The following is a 17509-nucleotide window of genomic DNA, read 5'->3' as shown; positions in this document are numbered from 1 at the left end:
GACAGCAGCGAGTGCCTATCTGATGACATCAGCATCATCGCCGGGGGCAGCCTGACGGGTTGGCACGCCGACTCTGCGTTCGTGCTGTGGCGGAGGATCCTGGGCATCCTCGGGGACGTCAACAGCATCCGCTGCCCCCGCATCCACGCCAAGGTGTTCAGCTACCTCTACGAGCTCTGGCACAAGCTGGCCAAGGTAGGACACACACACACAGACATTCACCCACAGACACGCATTCCATACAAAGCACATATCCAGACAGACTTGGCTGTGTAATAACATCTCTGTGTGTGATCCAGATCAGGGACAACCTGGGCATCAGTGTGGATAACCAGTCCTCCCCCCCCCGGCCCATCTTCACCCCTCCTCTCCGCATGCTGGCCTCCTGGCTCTTCAGGGTGAGTCCACTGAACACGCACTCACACCTGCTAGTCTAACACTGTATGTCCAAACCAATGTGGAGGTGAGAATGCATTGCGAGAATAAGAAGGACCCATAAGAAGGTCATTATTATGGCATATTATTTCTGGTATGGACTCATTCTACTATACTGTCCTCCCACCCCTCCCCCCCACCACACACACACACACACACACACACACACACACACACACACACACACACCCAGGCCACCATGCTGCCGGCGGAGTACAAGCTGGGGAAGCTTCAGGCCTACAAGCTGATCTGTGAGATGATGACCAAGCATCAGGACGTGCTTCCCAACAGCGACTTTCTGGTGCACCTCTACCACGTCATGCACAAGGGCTTCGTCAGCGAGGACCAGGTGAGGCCACCAGGGGGCGCCACAACCTCACACACGCACGCTAAAGGGCTCTGCTCGGACTCACAACTCCATACGTGGCGGCTCGTGGCGGCCCCGTTCCACTAGATGGCGCTGAATTCAAAGACCTCGGAGCTTTTCCGGCCCAGCGCTCACTGGATGTTGATGAGTGTGATGATGAGCTGGGGTACGCCAGTACACAGTCTGCCCCTCACTGTTATTGTGTTGTATTGTAAGATGTTCGATTAAAACCTGATGTGAAGCTGCTTGCTTCTTCATGCCTGCTGGTATACTCACAGCCTAAGTTTGTCGCGGCAGGTCTGGTCTCGTTAACGTCAGTGTGAGTCCCATGCGTAAGGGTGGATGAGGCCCATGGTTAAGGACGGTTGTCAGGGTCGTCTGGGTTCACCACACCTTGGTCCTCCATTGGTCTGTGGTTAATGGTTTATGGTTACTGATGGTGGTGTAGGGACCCGGTCTTCCTGCCAAACGATGGTGATGGTGATGGCATCTAGCCCCTCCTCCTCTGGGCCCGGACACACCCTGGCTCCTCCCTTCTCCTGGCCCCGCTCCACCTGCACCAGCCTCAGTGCTGGAGCCCCCCAAAACAAAGAGAGGGAGAGATAGATGGAGTCAGGGGGAGAGGATGGGAGGAGAGGGGGAGTCAGGAGAGAGAGAGGGGGAGTCTGGGTGAGATGGGGTCAGGGGGAGATGGAGAGAGATTGAGGGTGTCAGGGGGAGATGGAGGGGGAGATAGAGGGAGAGAGGGGCAGTCGGGGGTAGAAGAAAGGGAAGGAAGGGAGATGGAAGAGTGGACTGTGATTACATTTCTTTGTTTTGGACGTGTGTGAGTGTGTTTGTCTCTGTCCTCAGCCCAGGTTTTTTCCTATCAGGCCTTTGGCAGGACGACAAGCTTATTAGAATGTTTTCCGTGTCGTTAAATAATGTTCGAGCCCCCCGCTGTGTCTCCGTGATTAATTAAGGACTGACGTCTGCCGTGCTCCCTTAGACTGACGCGCACGGCAGGGCCGGCCCCAACCTTAGGGTGAGTGTACATGCATGTTTGTGTGTGTGTGCCTGAGCACATGCATACCTGTGTGTGTGGTTGTGTGTGTGTGTGGTTGTGCGAGGGTGTGTGTGTGTGTGTATGAGAGCACAAGCATGTGTGCGAGCGTGTGTGTGTGTGAGAGCGCGTGCAAGCGTGCGTCTGGAAGAAAGTGTAGAGAAATGAAGTGGGCCTCAGAGGGAGCAGCAGCCTTTGTTGTGTCTCAGTAGAAGCCAGGGAGCCGGGCTGGCCAGGACAGCTCACTGGAGCGTGCTCTAATTGGCCGGAGAAAGAGTCCTCACGCCACACAATAGAGGGACAGCCGCACGCCTGCTTAACATAAGAAAGTGGCTCTTACTCCCACTCCACCCCCCTCCCCCTCTCCTTACTCTCTCTGCTCAACACCCTCCCTCGTGTTCTGTGTCCTCTCCCGCCAGGCAGCCTCAATATCCAGATCCCCCCCCAGCCCGCAAAAAAGTCCCTCTCATCTTTCGCCTTCCTCTCTCTTCCTCTCTCGATCCTCTCTTCCTCTCTCGATCCTCTCTTCCTCTCTCTTCCTCTCGATCCTCTCTTCCTCTCTCTTCCTCTCTCTTCCTCTCTCTTCCTCTCTTCCTCTCTGCCTCTCTCTTCCTCTCTTTCTCTCTCTTCCTCTCCCTCTCTCTTTCTCTCTCTTCCTCTCGATCCTCTCTCTTGCTCTCTCGATCCTCTCTTCCTCTCTCTTCCTCCCTTCCTCTCTCTTCCCCTCTCTTCCTCTCTTCCTCCCTTCTTCTCTCTTCCTCCCTTCCTCTTTCTGTCCCCTCCTTACTACTGCCTTACTATGTCCCCCTTTTCATCTCGTTTCATCTTGGCGTGCTTCTGAGTGATGAAGCCTGCCTTCTTTCACAGTGCTGTGTTTGGGTACCGTGGAAACCCCTCCTCTTTGGTTCTCTGCTGAACCCGCCTGTTGAGCTCTGGAGCGCCCGCTCTTCATTCTCCCAGATTTCACAGCTAATATTTGACTTGGAAATAAACATGGCTTTTTTCCTGCCTGCTCCAGAGATGATTATGGTCTGCCATCCCGCTTCCCTCCCTGCTTGGCTGTCGCCTGGTGAGTTCCCAGCAGGCTGTGCAGGGCGAGGGACTGGTAGGGTTCTTCTCTCCCTGGCAACAGCTAAGGTCAGTGCTATTGTCCGGACTGGCTGGCTCAGTGTGTGGAGCCTGGAGAGACATGACCTCAGGACAATAGCAGTAATCTATCTAATCACACTGATGGTGTCACGCACATGAGCCCAGTGACGGGCTGCAACGCCATGTGGGGTTTGCGTCTGCGTGATCACTTTTTCGTTTTGAAGTGGCTCACTTGAGACATCTTTGTACCGTTCACCTTGAGGAAACACCAGAGGGCAAGGGCGAGGGAGTGTGAGCGACAGTGCGCCGCTCGCCCATGTGAGACGACCGTCATGTCTGGAAGGGCTCTCGGTTTAGACAAAAGAGAAAGCCTGCATCACTTGGATGGGCATGAGCCAGCCGGACTGTTCTACACCAGTCTCTCCCTCCCTCCCCCCCTCTCACACACACACATCACATCACACAAACACACCTCCTTCCTGCCTCTATCTTTCGTTCTGCCTCTATCCCTCCTTCCCTCTCTCTCTCTCTCTCTCTCTCTCTCTCTCTCTCTCTCTCTCTCTGTCTCTCTCTCTCCCCCTCTCTCACTCCTGTCTACCCCCAACCCCATCTTATCAGCGGAAAGAAGAAAGAAAACACTCACACAGCTGCCCCCCCCCACACACCCCCCAACCGATGCCTGCAGAGTGGGGCCGATGGGGGAAGTCTGACGGTTGATGATTCCACGAGCCACATGAGGAATGAGCGTCCTGGTGGATGATTAAACACCTTGCCACATAGTCATACAGGTGGGCCACATCTCTCAGCAGGCCTGGCCCTCAATGGGAAGTCCCTCAGCCTGTTACCATGACACGACCTGGGGGCGGGAACGGGACTCTGATCCCTGCTGAAGTGGAAGAGATGGACTGTGTTGGGAGGCTTTGTAGCAGACTGTACTGACGAGCATTGGGGGGAAATTCCAATGTTGTCAACGACTCCAACTTCCTTAATGACTCCAACTGATAGCACCTGATTGGACGTTGATCTCCTGACCCAGATGTCTCTTAATGGCATTTTTTTGTTCAACTGGAACTTTCCCACTGTCGGCAGAAAACGACCTGCTGAGCTCTGTTCCCGTCTGCGTCTCCCAGACCCTCCTCCACCCCCGCTGACACTCACAGACACTTACACACTCACTTACACACTCACTTACACACTCACCTACACAGTCACCTACGCACCCAATTACATGCTCACCTACACATTCACCTACACACCCAATTACACGCTCACTTTCACACTCACCTATACACACCCATGTACACACTCGCAGACACAAGCATCCATTGGAAGCAGGTTCTCCCTGCTTATGCACACAATAGCAACACTTTGTACACTCAGCGCTTCCTCTAAAACGCTCATTTCAGGCAATCAAGCGTGAGTTTGTCGCTAGCTAATTACCTCCGACTGCTCGGCGCATTACGCCCCAGAGGTCAATTACCGACAAAATGAGGGTAAAATGGGCCGGCGGGCCCACCACTCTCCCAGCCAATTTTCGGAGACTCGAGTTACAGAGTGTGTGTTTTAAGACTTCTTCCTTATTGCTCTGCCTGTTTGTTTTATCCCTCCTTTGTTCCCCTGCACTCCAGTGTTTACCAAAGCTTCATTTGAGGTGATTAATGTTGCAGGTTGGGAGGGGGTAGACTGAGTGAGGGTGGAGGGGTGTGTGTGCGCGCGCGTGTGTGTATTTACCAAGTGCACTCTGCTCCAGGCGCTTGGAGACACCAAGGCCAGTGTTTGAGCGTCCTGATTTGCCTGCTTTTACAGCCACCAGAAAGGCAGGTGTTTCTAGACGGGGCTTTGACATTGTAGACACACACACACAAATAAAAACGCTTCACACACACAAAAACGTCTAACACAAATGACAGGCATTCGGATCCCATGTTGGCACTTGACGGCAGCCCTGGCATTGTGGGCATCCGGTCTCTTTATGACCAATGAGGGACGTTTGCAGCAGTGCTTGTCTAAACACACAAACCAACAACATACACACATGCTTTCAATATGTAGATGACCTCTTGGATTTAGGAGTTTATTGATAGAGGCAGGCAGTAGCTGCCTAGGAGTTTGGAGTCTCCACAAAGCTGCAGCCAGAGCCCATGTTTGTGCAAATCCCTCTGCAATGCAACATATGTCAACACAGAGAGAACACCCATCTGCCTCTGGGCTGAGCCTACCTGAACAGTACCTGCACCCTGGCTTTAATTACAGGTGTGTGCGTGTGTGTGTGTGTGTGTGTGCGTGCACGGAGGAAACTTGAAGTCTTTTGTTCCAGAACCCACCCCCCCCCCCATCCTCCCTTGCTCTGTGAACAACCCATCTGCTACCTCTTTCTTTCTCTCCCTGCGTTTCCACCTTTTGCGATATTTTGTCTTGGGAGAGAGGAGGGCACTCAGCGGTCCATCTCCAGTGAGTGGAGCTACAGTAGTTCACCTGTCTAGAAAGAGCTTTCACATTACCATGCTTCTACCCAACCTCCAAAAAAACCTTTTATCTTTGCCCGTTTCTCCCTTTAGCCTTTCTTTAACGGTAGACCTGACTATGTGACAGCATTATGGTGTGGACTACTCGTACTGGTGATTGATAGCGTGTAGTTTATGATTTCCGTAGCTTTTTTTAAGTTAACAAGATGATTGTGGAACCATTTTGAAACCTATATTAAACAGGGCGGATTGGAGGATGATGTGCGTGTGCAAATGTAAAGTAGAACGATTTAACATATGTGTGTGTCTGTGTAATCTGTGTGTAATGTGTGTGTATGTAATGTGTGTGTAATGTGTGTGTAATATGTGTGTAATATGTGTGTGTGTGTGTGTGTGCAGGATGTGCTGAACACGGTGATCCGCTCCTGCTCCCCCCGCTTCTTCTTCCTGGGTCTGCCAGGCTTCACCATGCTGGTGGGGGACTTCATCACCGCCGCCGCACGCATCCTCAGCTCAGAGTCCTCCGAGGTACACACACACACACACACACACTCACGCATCCTCAGCTCAGAGTCCTCCGACGTACACACACACACACACTCACGCATCCTCAGCGCAGAGTCCTCCGAGATACACACACACACACACTCTCATGCAACCTCAGCGCCGAGTCGTCCGAGGTACACACACACGCCAACACTCGCGCAGAAACACAGTGTGCCCACGTATGGACACACACACAAGGGTAATATGGACATGGCTTGATGAGGCTCAATCAAGTTCCATCCACTTTCCCCGGAAGGGGAATGATTCACTCCACTTAACTGAGTGCTATAATAATGTGTGTATGTATGGCGTGCTGTGTGTGTGTGTTTTACGGGTGTGTACGTGTGTCTGTCTGTGTGAACCGTGCTGTGCGTGTGCGTGCGCGTGTGTCTCCCAGGCCCAGACCCCCAGGGTGGAGGCCCAGACAGTGTTGGGTTCCTTGGTGTGTTTCCCCAACATGTACCGTCAGATCCCCCTGCTGCAGACGGTCCCCGGCACCCAGGACATCGTGGTGGGAAACGAGGACATCAAGGTAGCACACACCTGCTCACACCGAGACCACGTCCCCGAGACGGGGGCCTCGCCGGTGGTGGTGGATGTGTTGGGGTTAGGATGCTGTGTGAGGTGATGCTGTGGTTCTGTGTGTGAGTGTGTGCTGTGCTGTTACCTCCAGGACTACCTGGTCAACATCCTGCTGAAGACGGCCAGGAATGAGCACTGTGAGGGGGCCAGGTACGCAGGGTCCAGGGGGGTGGAGAACAGAGCAAGAATACCCTTTTGGATGTTTGTTCTTGGAATGTTAGAGGGTGTGATAGCCTTCATTGCATGGGGATGTTACGTGGCTTGAAAACAAACAGTACATAAAAATGTTATGAATTGGATCTTTTTCATCATATATTTTTTATTGATCAAGTTATTAGTACTAAATGCCCCATTAAGTAAATACGTACATATTTTTAAAAGTTAGGCTATAGTTACAGTCGTTTTCACAAAAATGATATGGAAGTTTCCATGATTTCCGTTGTGTCGTCTCAAAACAATGTTGTGATTGCCTTTCACACTCCAGTTTACCATTCAGTCATATCAAGTGGAGTGACATCACTTCCTTCAAAAACAGGAAGTGTGAAAGTGTGCAGAGTGCAAATAGAGGATGTCAAGTGAGGCCCTAGAAGGTTCAAGAAGTGCCCGTGTCCACTCCCAGGTGTGTAGCTGTGTGCAGCCTGGGCCTGTGGGTGTGTGAGGAGCTCACCCAGAAGAACATCCACCACCAGGTGAAGGACGCCATCAACGTTCTGGGAGTGACACTAAAGGTGAGGAGGACACGGGGGGGAGGGGGGGGGGCGCTCCCCCCCATTTCTCCATTCAGCTCTCCATCCATAGCTGTGCATCCATTTGAAATGACTGCGGTGTACCTGGTAGCCACTTTCGCCGTAAACCACTTGGGTCTGTCCTACAGCCCTTCTTGTTTTACCAACAAACTGTGCTGTGCTGCACAGCTTTTAGATCCTGGAAAATGATAGTAGATTACATAAAAACCGACTGTAGAGCAATTCGGGGAGAGTGGGAGTGTGAGCACAACACTGTGTGTGTGTGAGCACGTATGTACCAATGAGCGTGTGTGTGTGATAACGTGCCTTGCAGCGCAACTACAAAAAGTGGTATATTTTCAAATAGCCCTCCGCCTCTCTTTTCCCCCTGGTGAGTGGAGAGATGCAGAGAGGTGGTATTTGGCTGTTTTTTTGGGGGGGACCGGGGTGCTTTGGGCTGTTGGCGTAATTTCCAGGCCCCACTCGCTCTCTTTTGGTTTTCGTCGTGGGCCCAATTTAAGCAGGCCCATCTCCCAGCTTCCTGCAATCCCCCCGCCTCACCCACCCCTCACCCACCCCTCACCCACCCTCTCTCTAATGGAGCGGTAATCACTCCCCCCGCACAACTTGACACACAGGCTCGTCCGGCCCAAAATAGAGGGTACGGAGGGCGTTGGGGGGAGGGGGGGGGGGGGTATTGGGTTAGGGGGCAGGGGAGTAGAATGCTGCACACAGTCCCTTTTTCTAAAAGCAGGTGCTGAACTCTCAGGGCCCCTTTTTGTGTTGGTCCATTTCTGCACTCACTACATTGTCTGCCCTTGTTACATGTTGAGAGGCATTCAGTCGGAAGAAAATGGGAAATGTCCATTTCTGTGCTCTGAATTCCAAATCACGAAAAAATAAAAACCAGCGCTGAAAGAATATTGTCAGCAACTCCAGCTCGTTCAGCCCCCAATGCCATTTTTTCAACATACAAACAAGCTGGTTTTGGAACGAATGAGTTTTGAACCACTTCTACACAGCCAATATATTTTTAAAAACGCATTATTTTCTTTTTTTCTATTTGTGGCAGCAGTGTTCACCCAGCTCGTACAACTCATTCCCAGGAAGCACAGGAAAAAAACAATTTACGCTTTCTAGCAGCACAATGAGAAGCTCTATGGCTGTAATGTATTGCCTGTCATGGGCTCTAGTTTGAAAGAACTGGATGTGGAACTTAATTTGCCACCAAGCAGAAGCCAGGGGGATAGACCTCCTCAAGCTCCAGCTCTGACCTGTACAGTGTCATTGCTGTCATATAATTTGTTTCCCTGTGTGTGTGTGTGTGTGTGTGTGTGTGTGTGTGTGTGTGTGTGTGTGTGTGTGTGTGTGTGTGTGTGTGTGTGTGTGTTTTTAGTTTGGGAACAAGGCAGTTGCCCAGGTAGCATGTGACCTGTTCCAGCTCCTCATCTCTCACTGGGAGCACCTACAGAGACTGGAACGCACCCTCCCCAAAAAGATCATCGAGGTAGGAGACAACACACACACACGCCACAACTACACTTCTACTGTAACACAAATCCTTTGTCACATCCACTGTCCCCTTGAGGGTGTCTTTGTGTCATTAAACTATCTCTCCCACCCCTCTCTCTCTCTGCCTCTCCCCCCGCCCCCACCTACTTTTTGTCCGACAAAGATCTTTGTTGCCACAATAGCTTTTCTGTTGCCAAGCGCAGAGCACTCAACAGTGGAGGCAGACAAAAAGGTATGGAGGAATATTGAAGGAACATGAAATGAATGGGAGGATCTGAAGGAACTCTTTGTCAGACATGCAGACCATTTACACAGGAATTTTTGCACTGGAGCCCATTTATGGTTGTGTTATCCTCCCTTCACCCAATCTCTGATATCCTCCACAGCTTGGATATTTATTGTGGCAGAGTCCTAGTTCAATCAAATGCAAAGGACGGGCTAATGGAAGGGTCTCTCTTTCTCCTTATCGCTCTGTTTCTCGCCCTGTATCTCTCGCTCTCTTTATCTCTCTCTCTTCCTCTCCCTCCTTCCATTAGCTGATGGTGTCTCTGCTGCTCTGTCTGCTGGACTGGTGCATGGCTGTTCCTCTCAGTCTGCTACTGGAGCCCATAACCATGCCCGTCCTGGATGACCCCACATCCAACAAGGCCCCTCTGCTGGATTACATCTACCGGGTGGGTATTCACAGGACAGACACACCCCTCGGATGGGCCTGACCCTTCGGAGGCTAAAAAGGTTGTCACTTTAATTTGTCTCACCTCGGAAACTGCTCCTCGTGAATATGCTATTTAGCATCGGAGGTGTGGCTAGGCTACGTACAGAAGGCTGCCTTGGGAATGTAGCGGTTAGTATCATGTCTGTTGTTGCAGGTACCCTCCAAACATGCATAGATATTAAACTACTTTGGACTGCATTCATTCAACACCAACACAGTTCCCTAAAATATTCATTTCATATTCCATTTCCTGACATTAGTTAGGTTTCAACCCCTTTTTTATGATCAAATGTAGAGCGTCAGGGACAAACAAATGAAGTGTTATTCATTGGCGTCTGGGCCAGCTGCGGTCAACGGACGACCTTTGTAAGGATGTCTCCTCTGATAAGAAATGGTCAAATTATTCAAACGGAGCCTTTGTCCACTCACTGCGCCCGGCCATAAAGGCTTGTCTGAGATATCTGAATTGAATATGTCTTAATATGAGAGAGGCAGCAGCTGCTAATGCAGGAAATGGGAGGAAAAAAAAAATGCGTGGCTGCTCAGCTATGCACATAGAACTTGGCCTCGTTTCTCATGGGTGAATATTCATAAACCTAACGTAATAATCCTGAGATTTGTTTAGAAAGGTCTCTGCTTCTTCTAATTATGATTATCTGTATTTTGCTTACACAAATCAACTTATATGTTTGTTTTGGCTGTCATCAGCCTTTCACGTACTTTACAATATGCCTAAAAAGAAACAACCCGTTTATGAAATGATTTAATATTTTGGATTGAAACACTTTATTCTTTGTCCACTTTGGAGTTGGGATGTTTTCCCCATCAATTCCTTCCTGAGCAGATTAGCATGATCCATTCACATGCTCATGAATAAAGATGGCTGCTCCGCTCCGATCTTGAACTTTGCCGTGTGCTGTGCTGTGTGTGGTGACCACCAGCATGAGGTGGGTGTGCTGTAAAAAGCAGGATTCAACTGGAGCTGCTCCACTCAGGGCTTCTCCATCTGCTCTCTCTCCGCCTGCCTCGCCAGCTGCACCACTGTGTGTGTGTGTGTGTGTGTTTATGTGTGGGTGTGGGTGTGGGGGGGGGGGGTGTGTGTGTGTGTGCGTGCGAGCGTATGGCTCTTATTCTTGCATATGTCTCTCTCTGCTTCCATTAGCTTTTGTTTTGAACCGTGTCAGTGTGTACTGTACATGATGTATGTACATGATGTATGTGTGTGTTTTCATGTCCAACCACGCTAGATCCCCGTGTGTTGTTCTCCTGGAACTGTTGCTATGTGAGGTGCAGCCACTTAGTCGTCAAGCAGCCAGCAGCTCTTCCTCCCTTATCCCCGCCCTCCACAGAGGAGGTGCTCTGGGGCCTTACTGTGGCAGCTGTTTGGTTTTGGTCTTTTCACCATCAGTTCTAATCCCTCCACCCCCCCAAGCCCACAGGACTGGGAGGCATCATAATCCACATACTATCTGCTTGTACATTGCCCCACCCAATACTGTTACAGATGACAGGACCTGCCTCCCTGCGCTGTCCCAGACGTAAGTGTGAGAGGTTGAGTGTGTGTGTGTGTGTGCGTGCGTGCGTGCGTGCGTGTGTGTGTGTGTGTGAATGAGAGTGTGTGAATGTAAGTGTGTGAATGTGTGTGTTGAATGGGATTAGCCTTGGCCATGGCCTCAATCCCAGAAAAAGGCCCCCATAGACATGTTTAGACAGCATCTTAAACCTGTCCCCTATACAGTACAATATATACAGGTGTGTGTCTTGTATCCACGTGTGTGTGTGTGTGTGTGTTCTTGCGCACAGCGGCAGAGGGATCAAGCCTTAATTAAATCAAACAAAGCAAACCTGTCCGATGTCGGTAATGAAGCGGCCCAGCGCGCAGCCTTATCTGCTCCTGCCAACGGATGGCTCGCCATCTGTTATGCAGATCGATACACTGGCACATCGCAGGAGAACTGGATTAGCGGTAATAAAGAGCCTCTACTCGCCCTCCTCGACTGGCTTACCGCGGTAAATATACCATCCAGCCCTCCTCCTTATGCTCCGGGCGCTCCGGAGCACCAGCCCCACCGCACACACACAGGGCCGCCGCCGCGTCAGAGATGATGGCGTGCTAGACCTTCTGAGAAGAGGCTGTCCTGGTTTAGATTTGGGTGGAGGCCTCTGGTTGGTGGAGGCTCTTGTGTTTTCTGGTTTGTACTGGAGACGTGACTGGACTGCATGATTGTGGCTGATGTTGAGCGACAAGATGAGCCACAACGCCGTCGTTTTGATTAGTCAGCGGGCCTCAACGTTTCAATCGTTCCAACGTCCGTTCGTCCCGAGCAAACAAGCGTCCCCCCAACCAAGTCTGCATATGTACCAGTTTAAGATGAGCGGCGTATCCCCATGCATCAGACGTCAACGCGGGGTGCCGTGAGCTGTGTGGGCGCTCACCCAGCTGTGTGTCCCTGTGTGTCCCCCCTGCAGGTGCTGCACTGCTGCGTGTCGGGTTCCAACCTGCACACCCAGCAGAGCCACTACCTCCTCAGCCTGTCCGACCTCTCCACTGACTACGACCCCTTCCTGCAGCTGGGTCAGGTCAGGAGCTCCGAGACCCCGCCCTCCCACCCCAACGCCGCTGACTTCGGGAACCTGCTCACCGTGGCGGAGGGTAAGTGAGTCCTCGGCTTGTCCCCGCACCAGCCGGAGGTCAGGAGGCGGGCAGATTTGTCTGTTTACTACCCGCTGTGTGGGAGATTGCCCTGGGGTGACAGATAAACAAGGCTGTAGTCTGTGTGTGACATAGAGGTGTTGGTGTCGCTGCATGTGTGTGTCTCTCTCCCTGTGTATCTCTCTTTCTGTGTATGTGTGTGTCTCTCTCCCTGTGTATCTCTCTTTCTGTGTATGTGTGTGTCTCTCTCCCTGTGTATCTCTGTGTGTGTGTGTGTGTGTGTGTGTGTGTGTGTGTGTGTGTCTCTCCCTGTGTATCTCTCTTTCTGTGTATGTGTGTGTCTTTCTCCCTGTGTATCTGTGTGTGTGTGTGTGTGTGTGTGTGTGTGTGTGTCTCTCCCTGTGTATCTCTCTGTGTATGTGTGTGTCTCTCTCCCTGTGTATCTCTCTTTCTGTGTATGTGTGTCTCTCTCCCTGTGTATATCTGTGTGTGTGTGTGTGTGTGTGTGTGTGTGTGTGTGTGTGTGTGTGTGTGTGTGTGTGTGTGTGTGTGTGTGTGTGTGTGTGTGCATGCTTGTGCGTGGAGGACCAAGAAATGCTTGTGAATGGTTGATATGAGTTGTCAGCCAACATGGATTTACCTACTGTAGATAATTGTAGTTTGTTCATGTGTTCACACTCTCTTGTGATCTCTCCAACAATCTCTGAGTACTACAGTCTTCCTGTACTACACCCTAGCATGTAGATGAGTTTACCAGAAGCAGGTTCAAGGCAAATGTAACCTGAGCATAGCCACCCTTTGGAAGTACTCCATTAAATGTCAATATCTTATTAAAAGTCTGAAAAATAAATCAAACCAGCACGGCAAAATGGAATCTGCACTTTAGTGCCGAGCCACAGAGAGAGCACCCATTATGGGATTTATTTTAAAAGATGGGAGGTAGTGGGTAGTGACCATGCAATGCCATTAGGTAATGTAATTTGCCCTCTTTTCCAACGGAGTGTCCTCGACTTTTCAGAAGTCCTTTTAGCCCCCAAAAATGAAAGTGCACATATACCCTCTGAAACAATGCAGAGCTTCTCTACCAGAAATATCCACCTTGCTCCATTTTGAGTTCAGCTGTACAAATCAAAGTCTCAAAATGGGAAAGAATAAAACGGCATCAAAAGACCAACTGAGAAGCGCTAGCTCGCTAAGGCTATATGCACCCTGCCCACCCCCCCCACCCCCCGACCCCTCCAACTCATATTGATTAAGTCACATCAAAGAACCGTGTATCTCTAATGCAGCTTGGCCCTGCTTCCCAAAGAGCTTTCTCCACTTTGATGAAGGGATGATGGTATTGATAGCAGTGTCACAATGCCGACGCTCGTCTTCTTGTTTTTCTCTGTCGGACTAAAGCACTGCATCCCTTTCACCTCACAAGCAAAACCTGGGCATTTACATAAAATCTGATTCAGTAAGTAGCCGGCTATTCACGGTGCCGCTAAAGATGGTGGGTCTCATTAGCACTTTGTCATTCTCTTCTCTGACCCATTGTAAAAGATTCAATGAGGCCCTTTTCAAAGTTGTATCCTGATGATTAGATGCTACCTACTTAGAGGTGTGTTACTGTAGCTAAACCATTGTGAGGAAATGAAAAAAGTAGCTCTATTAGCGCTTCTGAATCAGATATGTGGCTTTGTGGTGAAAAGGCGAGAGAAAGGAGAACATGTCTACACAGGATCTCAAGGTTTTTGAAAATAGCTGTTTTAAAAGTTGGGTGTGCATGATTTTTTTTTTTTTATAAATGAGAATTTGATGCTGTCCTGGCCTGAAAATGGATGACCTCTTACACTTGCACTTACATGATCTCATAATATTTATCTTATCAATCTCAACAAACATGAGGTTTCAGAAGTGGTTTAATTGATTGGACCTGATAATGAATACGTAATTTGTGTGTTCTTTGTACTGTCATATCTCTGCCTCCCTCTGCTCTCCCCTCTCTTCATCTCTCCTTCTCTTTCTCACCTTCTTCTTCCAGAGAAGAAACGGCGGAACATGGAGCTCATCCCCTTGACAGCACGGATGATCATGACACATCTGGTGAACCACCTGGGCCACCACCCCCTGAGCGGGGGGCCCGCCCTGCTGCACAGCCTGGTCAGTGAGAACCACGACAACCCCCACGTGGAGTCCTCCGAGCTCTCCTCCGAGGTCTTCAAGAGCCCCAACCTGCAGCTCTTCGTCTTCAACGACAGCACCCTGGTGTCCTACCTCCAGATCCCCTCGGAGCCCCCCACGGCCGGGCAGCCCCCGCACCCCGCCTCTCAGGTCCGCGTCATCGTGCGGGACATCTCCGGGAAGTACTCGTGGGACGGCGGCGTCCTGTACCGTACGGGCGAGGGCCCCGGAGTCCACGGCACCAGGGCCTCCCAAGACCCCAGCGAGGAGCGCTCCATACCCAGGCAGCGCTCCACCTCCCCAGGGCTCCCCAACCACATCTCCTCCCAGGGCTGGGACCCCCAGTCTCAGTCGGGTTGCTGTGACGACGAGGACGAGGATGAAGAGATGGACGTCCTGGACCAGTTGCTGGAGGAGCTGGGTCAAAGCAGCCCCGAATGCCTTCCCCAGCCCAGGCTGAGGCTCAACCAGCCGGCTCCCTCGCCCTGCGGCATGAACCTGGAGCAGGAGGGCTCCATCATGGAGGCCGTCCTGCGGCAGACGCGTCAGGAGGAGGAGCAGGTGAGGAAATGGAACGCCGATGTGAGCGTGCGAGCGGCGTGCCAGGGGGAGCCCACCCACCAGGAACCCAAAGCACCCTTCTACTTCTGCAGGCTGCTGCTCAACGACCTGGGCATGAACTCCTGGGACCGCAGGTACGCCACAACAGCCAGACGAGCCCTTTAGCATAGTGGTTTAATACCATCCAACTCGCTAGGCTAGACTGAGGCCTAAACACATTTGGACGGTTCCAAAGCCCTTAAGGTTTCTGCAGTTCGCCTTTAGAAACCCACTGAGCTTTGGATACTGGGAAAGAAAGAGTGACAGAGAAAGAAAAAGAAGGGAGGAAAATAAGAGGAAAGGAGGAAGAAAGGTTGTTAAAAGCTTGGTGGGATCTTGGGGCTGTTAATCTGCTCTCCACAGGGCAACACGAGCCCTAGCTGTTTTCACGCAGGTCCACCATTGTGGGCCACATCCTTGTCAAGTTGCCCTGTAAATTAAAAGCTCACACCTCTAATGGGCAAGTCGAAACACTCTCCAGGCACGGTCAGATGGGAGTTGGAGTTTTTTTTAACCTGTACCATGTTTGCCACCTTTTCAGTTGCGAATGCAAAGACAACATTTCTGTACATTTTCAAATTTGTCCTTTTTTTGTTTGCGTTTCTTAGTAGATATATCCTAACCTATAAACCCTTTCAGGAAGAGCTTTCATCTCCTTAAGAAGAACTCCAAGCTCTTGAGAGAACTGAAGAATCTGGATTCCAGACAGTGGTATGTTCCTGTGTATGAACCCCCAGTAACCTGCTGTAGTTCCACTCTAGACTTAATTTCTGTATAGTCTTGGTCGACCTCCGTACAGCTGTCTCCCAGCATGGAACTCTCTCCCTGTAGGTATACTAAACCTGCAGTATTACATCTGTCATTGTCCATCATTACTGGGCCCTGGAGCTCACTAATGAACTGGTCTGCAGATTAGCAGAGATCTCACTCTCAATGCAACGAGTCTCAGAACCACTCAAGGCGCTAGTCAGCCTCTCCTCCCCCTCCATCCATCCCTCCCTCCATCCATCCCACCATCCCCTCCTTAATAATCCACGCAATCTCCGGCTGATCACGACTCTAGAGCACTCACACACACACACACATGCATGCACACAAACGGACACATACACGGGGACACACAGAAACGCACACACATGGTGCGATCAATAGGAACTCCACACTGCTGATGACTGGGGCTTATAAAAGAATGCCCCCAGGATTGAGCTTTGCTTTCCCAGTCGGACATACCTTGGTCGCACATAGCAACCTCTGTCAAAGCGTGCAAAATGCCTCCAATTTACCAATCCGCCACGTGCTACCATGGCAACGTGGAAATCACGGGGGTGTCTTTCTTGGTTATTTAGTTTGTGACATGGGACAGTAAATACAACCAGTGTTAAGACACATTATCAGTTATTCAAACTCTGTTTGTTTGGAAATCCATGCTTAGAATATAAAGGTTCACTATTGACGAATTTCATATTTAGTGAAACAAATATTTTTTATTTAAACATTTCAACCAATGTAAAGCATCTTAACATGAACCAAACCCAGGACCCGGTGATGTTGGAGATACTTGCCTGTTGTGCCTTGTGGTTCCAGGATGGTGACATGTCCTTTGTGTATGTTCTGTAGCAGGGAGACTCACAAGATAGCTGTGTTCTACATCGGAGAGGGTCAGGAAGACAAGTGTTCCATCCTGTCTAACAGCGCAGGCAGCCAGGCGTATGAAGACTTTGTGTCTGGACTGGGATGGGAGGTACAGACTTCTACCCAGCTACACACACGCAGACCTTACTTTCACACAAAGCTAACTTTCTCAAGCTCAGGTCCTTTACACACACACACACACACACACATCTCTAAGCTGCCGTGTGTGTGCCCGCTGTCCCTCAGGTGGACCTGTCCACACACTGTGGCTTCATGGGCGGCCTGCAGAGGAACGGCAGCACGGGTCACACGGCTCCTTACTACGCTACCTCCAACGTGGAGGTCATCTTCCACGTCTCCACGCGCATGCCGTCCAACTCCGACGACTGCCTCACCAAAAAGGTAGCGGCCCGCCCAACACCGAATATCTCGACTCTCCGCCCTCCCACCCTCCTTCCCCCAAACACACACACACACCAACCTCAGTTAGCGAAAGGAACCAAGGACTTGAACAGACCTCGCCTTTATTGATTTGTCGGTGAAAGGGACTGGGATTCGTTTGCGTGTGTGTGCCCTCGTGTTCTTCAGTGTGACGGGAGGGCACAGATCAAAAGACCTTGGACAAAGATTGAGACAAACAGACCCAGTACACAGCATACATGGCTGGATAGCCTTGATCTGCCTGTGTGTTGTGTTGTCTGGGCCCTGGGCTCTGTGCTAAGCTGCCATCAGGTGGTGTGACTCCTGGGTGCAGCCATTGATTAGCATCCCTGGACAGGCCTGAAGTGAAGAGCGGAGCAGGCAAGTGAGGGAGGAGAGCAGGCCTGTGCCGCTGCTGTAATAATCATGATTCCTCCCACTCCCCCTCCTCCTCCTCTTCCCTCCTCATCTCGCCCCCCTCCCCGAGCGTTGTGACCAGGGCCCAGATTCAGCCATTAGCCCTCGCCGTCAGGGCAGGCGCCGGGCGGATGCCGGCAGGA

The 17509-nt window shown here is 51.0% G+C and overlaps 1 protein-coding gene across 5 annotated transcripts in view; it reads left to right on the top strand.

The window, feature by feature from the left end:
• The window catches only part of ralgapa2 (Ral GTPase activating protein catalytic subunit alpha 2), an 87140-nt gene that overhangs the window by 39003 nt on the left and 30628 nt on the right, over window positions 1–17509 (top strand). For all 5 annotated transcript variants that reach the window (XM_067242519.1, XM_067242523.1, XM_067242518.1 and 2 more), the window contains 15 exons: window positions 2–195; window positions 300–398; window positions 629–784; window positions 5798–5926; window positions 6342–6476; window positions 6618–6676; window positions 7146–7254; window positions 8648–8758; window positions 8927–8995; window positions 9300–9437; window positions 11948–12131; window positions 14158–14992; window positions 15537–15608; window positions 16515–16638; window positions 16776–16931. In XM_067242519.1, the coding sequence (XP_067098620.1) occupies window positions 2–195; window positions 300–398; window positions 629–784; window positions 5798–5926; window positions 6342–6476; window positions 6618–6676; window positions 7146–7254; window positions 8648–8758; window positions 8927–8995; window positions 9300–9437; window positions 11948–12131; window positions 14158–14992; window positions 15537–15608; window positions 16515–16638; window positions 16776–16931 (2570 nt within the window). The remainder of the gene's footprint in view (window position 1; window positions 196–299; window positions 399–628; window positions 785–5797; window positions 5927–6341; window positions 6477–6617; window positions 6677–7145; window positions 7255–8647; window positions 8759–8926; window positions 8996–9299; window positions 9438–11947; window positions 12132–14157; window positions 14993–15536; window positions 15609–16514; window positions 16639–16775; window positions 16932–17509) is intronic.

The sequence above is a fragment of the Osmerus mordax genome, chromosome 9, assembly GCF_038355195.1.
Source record: "Osmerus mordax isolate fOsmMor3 chromosome 9, fOsmMor3.pri, whole genome shotgun sequence".
NCBI classification, from domain to species: domain Eukaryota; kingdom Metazoa; phylum Chordata; class Actinopteri; order Osmeriformes; family Osmeridae; genus Osmerus; species Osmerus mordax.
Note: the sequence above shows the minus strand (reverse complement) of the source record. Positions and strands in the feature narration are given on the sequence as shown.